At 43.3% G+C, this 9,236-nt stretch overlaps 1 protein-coding gene across 1 annotated transcript in view; it reads left to right on the top strand.

The window, feature by feature from the left end:
* Positions 1–5,897: 5,897 nt before the first annotated feature.
* The window catches only part of LOC104542752 (AT-rich interactive domain-containing protein 1B-like), a gene marked incomplete at both ends in the record, with an annotated part of 73,923 nt that continues 70,584 nt past the window's right edge, over positions 5,898–9,236 (top strand). Inside the window, one exon of the mRNA XM_010187161.1 lies at positions 5,898–6,141. Coding sequence (XP_010185463.1) covers positions 5,898–6,141 — 244 coding nt within the window. The remainder of the gene's footprint in view (positions 6,142–9,236) is intronic.

Here is a 9,236-nt window from a genome sequence, read left to right as displayed (position 1 = left end):
GAGTCTTTGGACTCAAGTCAGCAGCAAAATTCATACTAGCTTTAGTGAACCTGTTCTAAAACCAATAGATTAAGCCTTCTTTTGTTCTTTCCTCACTCTTGGCAAGTATTTATTTATTAGGACTAACGCTTTTCTTAGAAACAGTGTTTTCTGTGCACTTTTAATCAGGGGGATTTTTTAAGATTGGGAATTAATTTCATATCCAGATTACAAGTAAGGACTGTCCAAAACAGTCATTTGCTTAGCGATTAGGTAGTAAGCTGTGGCTTGAATCTGTTTTTCCGAATTGGCTTTTTGTACGTAATTTCTTGAAAACTGATGTAGTTCCAGAATCCCATAGGTTGAAAAGACGGCGGGCAGAGCACTGGCACTGCGCTGTTTGCTTACGCTTTTGCTTGGGCAAGTATAGGGCTTTTGGGGAAAAGATTTTGCATCCTCAGGGACTTCTCTGTGTAACTTCTCAGAGAAAGTATTTGGTACTGATTGGAGTCCTTGCAACGTGGATCAGTAACAGAGTTATTTTGGGAAGTGTGTGACGTCTGCAGAATGAAAGGAATGTGTTTCCCCAGCAAGGGATGCTTTGTCACTAAATTTAGTACGAGAAGCTAGGCTTTTTTTATCATATACTTAGAATTCCCTTCATCTGGAGTATTGCATGAATAGTTTAGCATATAGAGGTTAAAGTGTAAAATCTGGTTAAAAACACTAGAACATCTAGCAATTGGACTAAAGTAAGACTGACAAGTACTATGACTGACTAAGAAGTACCTCTACCCAACTATTGTCAAAATTTGGGTTTGTCTTGCGAGTAAATTTTTAGTATGAAACAAATCCTCTAATTACAGTAGCATTTTCTGGGGTAGAGTTACGCCTCTCAGTAAAAATCCAGCTTTTTTCCTCAAAGAAGTGTTTGAAATGGAAGTGATCTCATCTGCTTTTCCTTCTCCAGGACTTGAATTGCCAACGTGCAGAGAATGAGCCTTGATTTCTGTCCCCGGATTCATTTCAGAAAGGGGTATAAAAGGCAGTTTACAAAATTGTAATGGCAGCCTTGCTGTCTCCCATTAAAGAAGAATTTTTTTAAGGATGTGCGTTAGGTACTGCTTGGCTGAGAGTCGCAACGTACCTGGTGTGAAAGGAAGATGCCTGTTTTGGGGATAGCAGCCTTTGAACACAAAAGAGTTTTCCTCGTGGTACCTGTTGTCGCTGTGCCCATGTGTTTCGATGGGAGGCTGTTAGCTCGCTGGCTGCCTCCACAATGTGACCAGCAGGGCCTTTGGAAGACTTTTTGAAACGTGCTATTATGGGCTGCTTTGCGATGAAAAGAGGTCTTGCAAATATCTTGAAATTTAAACAGAGCTATTGTGGCTTTTCCCTTTGTGCGCGTGTGTGTGTTTGTCAGCCAAATTGTTTGTTCAAAGTTAATCTCAATTACAGAGCATATTGTTCATAATCCCCCATGGCTCCAAAACAATAGCAGACTGTATGCCTGCTCGAATGTATATTTACATACTTACACGTAAAATATGTTTGCGTGTATATATAATTTTGCTTCTAAAGTGGTGATTCACGTTAAGGAGATGGATATTTCATGCAGGATCCTGTCTTTTGAGCAGCGCCATCCTCCATCCTAATAAAAACACCATAGAAAGGCCTGAATGGAGCGAGCAGGGCTTTGATCCTGCAGCCGCTTGGTTGGTGCAGTTGCCTATGCGTAGCTCTCGGATTCGTGCTAGCAAAACAGGTGGTAGGGTAGAGTCTGGGATTTTCAGCTTCTTGGAGGCCGGGAGGTTTTGTGTGTCTTTAATTTTAATATCTACAAAATCCCTCTGCTTTTCTTCCAATCCTGGAGCATAAAGGAACTGACAGGCAATAGTTGGGAAGTTTAAATAAATCCCATGTACGCTTCACACAGCCCCTGCGAGAGAGCCCCAAACTACAGCGAACTTGGGGTGTTATTTAGTGGTGTAGGAGCTCAGTTAGCAAGGTACTAGTTACCTGCTTTCCCTTTTTACTCATTTCAGAGAAGGTGCTCATCATTTTCCAATGGTAGGTATTTAGCAGGGGATCCCATTAGTAAAATCTTGTTTTATGTCCACTGAGGCACTCCTGAGCAAAACCAGCAGCAGCGTGAAGTGTTTGCAGTGTAAATTTTTGCTCCGTGGTGAATGCTCTAATCCTGTCATACTCTGCATGTAAAACTGTGGTGGTATGATCGAGTTACTGTAGTCTCCTTTTTGCTGTTTATTTGATCTAGGTATATTTCTTGGGTAAGTTAACATTATTTTCTGATAAATGCATGGTTGTAAATTTTTTCTCGTGCTTTCTCTGAAAGTTACTTTGGGTTTCCTGGCTCTGTATAAGCAGTTTGCGGCCTTCTACCTCTCGCTGGCCACGTCGCAGTAGTAAATTGGTGTGCTATTTCAAGAGTGCCTCTCCTGTCAGTCCGATAAGATCATGCCACCAGGAAGGCATAACATTATAATCCCAAGCACAATGTGATCCTGTTCGTTTTAGCTCTTGTACTTGTCAGAGGGACAAGAATCAAGGTTGTGCATGGGTGGAAGGTGAGGCTAGGAGTGAAGATAGCCAGAGATAAGACACTTGGCTAAAAGAGATAAATCTGCTCAGGGACATTTCCGTTTGTAATCAAGGTATTATTATCTAGAAATGAACTTTGAAAGCTGGTTGGGATGTCCTGAATAATGCAGCATGTAAAGCTGGCACAGAGGATACAGAACTGTGATACGGATTTGTGACAGGGGAAAAAAATTATTTTATCCTTCATTTTTCCTTAGATTTGGTGCCACATTTGAAAATACAGCAGTACAACAGACAAGAATAATATGATTACTCTACAAGAAACAGATCTGTATAAGAGATTTCTGGTAATTCTAGACTTGCTATGTTTGACTGGAAGAAACAAGCGCTTTCCAGAAAAAGCCTCTGAAAAGAGGCAAAATTTAAGGCATGCCTTAGGGTATGGGGACTTCAGCCCCTTAAAAGAATCCCAGCAATTACCTAACCTGCCAGCTTTCCAACAAGATAAATGGAGGCAGTGTAGCTTGAAGGTGCCTTGGTTTGAATGAGATGCAGTAAGTAAGGTCTCTCTGTTCTTTACAGGCATCATAGATCTGATAGTACTTATAAAAGAAGAATAGAGTTGGTCCCCTGCTGACTAAATTGTCCTCCAGAGGAGTATTAGTTACAGAGCTTCTTTGTTAACTAGGCTGTGTGCTTAAACCGCTGTGAATTTCTCTTATTAGTAGGCTTTTTAATAGCTTTACATAGGGATATGCTAAGTAAATGCAAGTATATCCATGTAATTTATGTATATAATGTGTACATGTACAGTATCTTCTATATAAATAACTGTTTGTGATGTGGAAATTGCACATGACTTCATTACTGTGCTGTTACACCGAAGTAAAAGCTAGCATTAAAATACTGATAATAGGAAAACAGCAAGTCGACTTCTGCTCTTTCTGTCCGGGTGCTTCACATAAAGTCTTTCTTCTCCTTCTCTTTAATTTCCCAATTAGCTTTTGTGGATAACAGAGGTGTTTCTAAAGCCTTTATGTGCTGGAAGTTTCTCAGTCACTCGCCTACGCAGGCTTTCTACCTTAGAAGACTAGGTGAGGCCATTAAGTGTACGCTAACAAAAAATACAGAGCAACAATCTGCAAACCACCCTGCGCAGAATGGCTGATATTTCCCATTTTAGCCGGCTGTAACGCAGATTAAAGGTGGTGTGGCACAGCCCGGGCATTCAGAGGTGCTGTCCTGAGAGCAATGTCACGGCCAGATTTCGTGCTGGGGCTGATGGGCGAACACCGCCGTGGCCTCCTCGGTGGATGAGTTCAGCAATTGCGAAGTTCCCCAGTGCGGGGAGGAAATCCCAGCACTGACGCCGAGCACATGAGGAAACTCCTGGGACTTTCAGTCGCTCCACCCCTGTGGGGACTGGAGAGGTCAAGCGCGACCCGATGGGGAAAGCAAACTTCCTTCTCACCACCTTCTTCCCCATGTGTACTCGGGGAGATGCTGTGGGTAACGGCCAGATGTTGCCGTGGTCTCTGAACAGCAGATCACTTCATCACGGGCAGTGCTAACTGCCTCATGGATTTTCATCATTTTGGCTTGTTTGTTTTTCGAGTACTTCATGGCTTGCCAAAACAAATGAAAGCTTTAATCCAGGCGCCCTTTTAAAATCTTTGTTATTCTAAATGTAAAGCCCTCTGTTTTCTGTATCTCCTATCGGTTGGGTGCCTATCTGTCTTGGTTTTTTTATTGCAGAATTTGTATCCCTTTAGAATAGGCTCCATTCTGCTACATTCAGTTTTCAGGGGTTTATTATATGCTTTTCAGCAGCATTTGTTTTATCAGCACTTCCTGCAGCATTTGTTACCCATCACGACAGCAGCGATTTGATTCCATTTAGAGGGATACCGTATTATGTATGGAAAAGCAGTAATTGCTTACCTGTTTGCCCAATACATTCTACTGTGAAAAATCTCTAGCATTGCTTTATACAGTATCGAACGGTGTTATTTCTTGTTTACATTTTCCACAGTTAATAGTTTCAAGAAAGAAACAATGAAAATAGTTTATTGCCCATTTTGCAATTAAGTTTCCATTTGCAGGGATTTGGAAGTCTACTGTTGGGTAAATGCAGAGTCCACACACAGATTGAGGTTTCAAACTTAATTTTTGCTTTTCATTTGCCTGATGAAATACACATACAATTTTGTGCTTGTCAGAAAAAGAAAAATTAACCTGTGGTGAGAGTTGTGCCTGAAGTATTCCTGGAAATTCGTTGGAAATAAGGTCTGCAAGGTGTCCTGCAGAGAGCTAAGTCAGCTGGGTTGTATTTATGACCCTTATGCACAAGAATAACACATAGCATTCTAGGTGGCTTTTAAAGAATGTTATTGGTGTTTAAACTATTAATCGTACTCTTGCCATGCCTTGGAAGTCTGGCTATTTCTGTGTGTTTGGGGAGGCTGGCTCTGGGCCTCCCTCATGAACAGAGGTTGTCAAAGTCAGGCCGCACTCTTGCTCCAAATACACAGCTTTGCATTTTGTCCAAGTTCTGTAACTTGTAAAAATAGCTGCTTTTTTAATGAAAATTAGGCAGCGGTAAGGCCTTGCTTCATGAGCTCGTTGCTTGGGCAGAGCCCAGTTCTTTTTGTGCTACTCAGGCAATGGGTTACGAACTGAAAATGAAGCAACTGTTTTGCGTATACAAATGAAATCGAAGAGAAGCTGTGAATTGTTCCCTGGTTAAACTGGTGTTTGATGGAAACACAGGAGCAGCCCTCCTTGATTCTAGGTGACCAGCAGGTCCCATGCTGCTGCTGAGGGCAGGGCTTCTTCACGTGTCACTTGTGCAAGGTGAAGGAGCTGCACGTGAGCAGTGCAAGGGCTGCATATTTTACACCCTTCTTCTCTCGTTTTGGTGCTGGTTTGAAGAGTGAAGTGTGTAAGCTGTGATAGTAATGGTAGCAAACCCCAAATGAAATACTGTGTGAAAGTGAAACTGATGTATCATTTTCATTAGTTCTAGTATGCTCAGGCAGAATTTGTGGGATTAATTCTGAAAGCTTAATCCAGATGGAAAAGGTTAAGTTCAATGTTGAGTGAATTTGGTTCCAATTCATTTGGTGCCCTTGCTTGTTCTTTTTCTCGAAAGAATTAGAGATTAAGCGGAGAATTGTACATACTATCCTCGTGTTCTGCCATCCTTTAGCTACATGCACCAACATTTAAAGACACCCTCTTGGTTATCTGCTGCAGTAAATAAACAAATGGACCTCGTCACCATGCCAGCTCTCGATTCTTGTGGCCTGAGTATTAATTCCTACCACTACTTACATTCTTTTTCCCTTTCTCCTTAGGATTTATCTGGATCCATTGACGACTTGCCGACTGGAACTGAAGCGACCCTGAGCTCAGCTGTCAGCGCCTCAGGCTCCACGAGCAGCCAAGGGGAGCAGAGCAACCCTGCACAGTCTCCATTCTCCCCTCATGCTTCTCCGCATCTCTCTGGCATCCCCGGGGGCCCATCGCCTTCCCCCGTGGGCTCTCCCGTCGGAAGCAACCAGTCGAGATCTGGCCCCATTTCTCCAGCGAGTATTCCAGGTAAGTTGGCTCCAGCAAACAGAATTAAACCCATAGAGGACTTTATTAAATCAATAAATACTTCTGCATTCCAAATTCATTTATTTTATGAGAATGCGACATTTTAAGGGCCTTTTTCTGCAAAATATGCATACTTCAGATGTAGGCAAATTCCACCTAAATTTTAGCTGCCAAGACCTTGGAGCGCTCAAAATTCTGAGCTTGACTCTGCATGGGTGTTTGATAAATACCTTTTTCATCGACCAGTGCGAATAGTTGATCGTAATTTTTGTATTTGGTTTGTGTGTCATCTGTCACATACTTCTCTGCATTATTTAAAGGGTCCCTTTCTTGGTATTACTGTGTATTTTTGCTGGTTTTGGCTCTTGGACTTGTATGGTGGTTTCTGTCCTGTAGGATGAGGCAGAGATTCTCCAGCCTTGTATTGCAATAATTTAATTTTGGACATGTGTACAGAATATTGTAAGAGATATTTCTTAATATTTGCAAAGGTCAACAAGTTACTAGGAATCTTGCCCCACCAGTAATGAGTGAAATGCCAGTGGCACGCTTGCCACTCGCTCTCTTGTGCCAGATGGGGTACGACACTCGGTCACGTGTGTACATTCAGAAGTTTGTGGAAATGTGTTAAGATACCCAGAAGAAGAAAAGGAAAAGGCATGCATTAATTCCAGTTCTTCCCTTGTCCCACCCATCTGGCAGGTTAACTTGCAGAAGGTCCGGCAGCAATGTGTTATTTTGTGTTTCAGATGAGTTTATTCTCTTTCTGATGCTCAAGCTTTTGATTGTTTTCTGGCACTTTTAATAACAGGGGAATTCCTGAGAGTACAAGAGTGCTGACATTTCCCCACGGATAACATCAGTTGCTGACAAAACCACAAAAAATTCGACATGGAGCTCAGTTAAAAGAAACAAAACCAGTGGTGCCTTTTCATTAGATGTGCTGTAAACCAAACGCAGGTTAAAATTCAGTGGGTAGCGTGCGTTTGAGTATTGAGTACAAAGGTATCTGTGTGAAGTGTTGGTGCCTGTTTGTATACAGAGGTTAAACTCGGTAAGCAAAGGGGAGTAAGCGGAGCATTTGCATTTTGTGCAGTGTGGTAGCTTTGTATTTGCAGTGTATTTTTCAGTACGCAGTGTAGAAGCCCATTGCTGTTGTAAAGTCAGACAGCCCACCTAGCTGGAAAGGTGACGTTTTCCCACAGTCAAATTAAGGCAGGTAAATGGATTTGCATTTTAGCAGCTCGATTGCTGAATAGGGGAAGAATGTCGTGACGTGTAAAATAGCTCTGTTGTAGCCGTGATAGATAAGGATGGGAACAAGGCAGTGCATAGGGGAAAGCAGTAACTTTTGTGAAACCAGTTGATTCCTGTGGGGTAAAAATAGAAGGGGCGTGGGCCTAAAGGTCAGGGTCAGAGTCGCTTCATCACTTCAGCTGAGCCCAAAAGCTCGTTTTTGTGACCGGCCTCATGAAAACTATGGCCTCTTCGCACAAACCGTGCCACCATTTTGCATGGTGGTTTTCTGGTCTGCTGCAGTAACACAAAAGCAGCTTTTCCTCAGGAGGGATTTTTATGAATGACACTAAATCAAAATCGCCCCGGCGTGGGCGAGCTCCTGATCTCTGCGGCTGTTTGGTAAAGGTGAGCTCCCAGGCATGAGCTGATGCAGCGCTCTCCGAAGGGGAGCCGGGCAGCTGCAGTACCATTGCTGCTGCTGCTGCTGCGATTCTCAACCTACGAAAGGACACACGGGCAAGGCTGCTATTTAAAATCCTGCAAGTGGTGGGATGCCACTGGGTGCTGTGCCTTTCAAGCTGTATGAATTAGACTCTGCTTTCACCTAAGTGTATTCCCGCCACTGTGCTTCGTTGCTAGGGTTCTGGTAGCTTTTTTCATCAGCCATATTCATGAGACCCTGTGAAAAAGTAGCACGGAGCTTGTTTGCATTTCTGTGGCTGTTTGCAGCATGTGGGTTCTGGCCATTTTTAAACATAGACTGTGTAGTACGGCGTCTCGCCTTCAATAATTTTCCTCGCTGCTATTTTCCTCTCCGTTCTCACCCTACTCTTGTTTGTTCTGACCTCATTCCTCTCCTATTACCTCCCGCGATGTTGTGCCACAGCTTCTCCGTGTGACATAGATTGGCTCTTTCAATCATTCTCTCTCCGGCAAGTCATTGTAAAATGAGCAGCTGTTGTGTTGCTGATAGCTATGACTGGGGAAAGCCAAAATGTTGCAGGGGGTTCTTGGTGGGAAGGCCGTTAAAATCAAGGTGTTGCTTTTCCAGGGTTTAGTGGAAGAGAAGCATCCTTTTCCCAATGCCTCCTTCCTTGCAACAAAATTGAAGACTAATTTAACATCAAAAGGGCAGACAGACAAACAGCCCCCTCTGAAACCTCCCGAACGGCTGCTTCTCTTGCCCTGCACGTTGAAACTCTCTCCCACCCCACCGCCAGCCTGCCGCCCTGCGCTGCTCTCTGCCGCACGCCGCGAATGTGACGGGGACGGGCTGGCACAGGCAGCAGTGACATTGGCATGTCCCTCGCTCAGCAGGCGTTTCCTTCCCGTGCTCTCTGAAGTGCTGAACGGGTATTCTGTGTGGTAAGTGGCACACACAAACACAGCCTTTGTTTCCATTTACGTTACTGGAGTAGACCAGGGAGATGAACCCCTAAGAGCAGAAAAAACAACTGGGATGGGTTTTGTTCAGAAAAATAGTTTTCTCTCAAAATGATAACACTTTTCGTTCGGACACACATTTCATTACAGGTCTGAAATCCTACGCTTTTGTGATTTCTTTTAGAGAACCGTAATGGCATTCTGATTTCCTGTTAAGCAGATCGTTATTCTGCTTTGCCAGAAATCCTGATGTCTTTATTTTGTAGCCGTCTTCGTAATTAGAGTACATATTCTTCCAAAGAATGAGATGTGATGCCCTGCACTGCTTTGGGTCTTGAACTGTGCCTGATTCAACCCTGAACCATTAAACCATTAGTGGAAGCTGACGCAGCACATCATCAAAATGCACTGCTGTTGCCAGAAGATTTAGTGGCTGTTAATTTCACTTTTCTCTCTTTTTTTTTCCCTTTCCC

Source organism: Mesitornis unicolor, unplaced genomic scaffold, assembly GCF_000695765.1.
Source record: "Mesitornis unicolor isolate BGI_N332 unplaced genomic scaffold, ASM69576v1 scaffold50546, whole genome shotgun sequence".
Classification (NCBI taxonomy): Eukaryota; Metazoa; Chordata; class Aves; order Mesitornithiformes; family Mesitornithidae; genus Mesitornis; species Mesitornis unicolor.
This window is presented reverse-complemented; position numbering and strand designations above follow the sequence as displayed.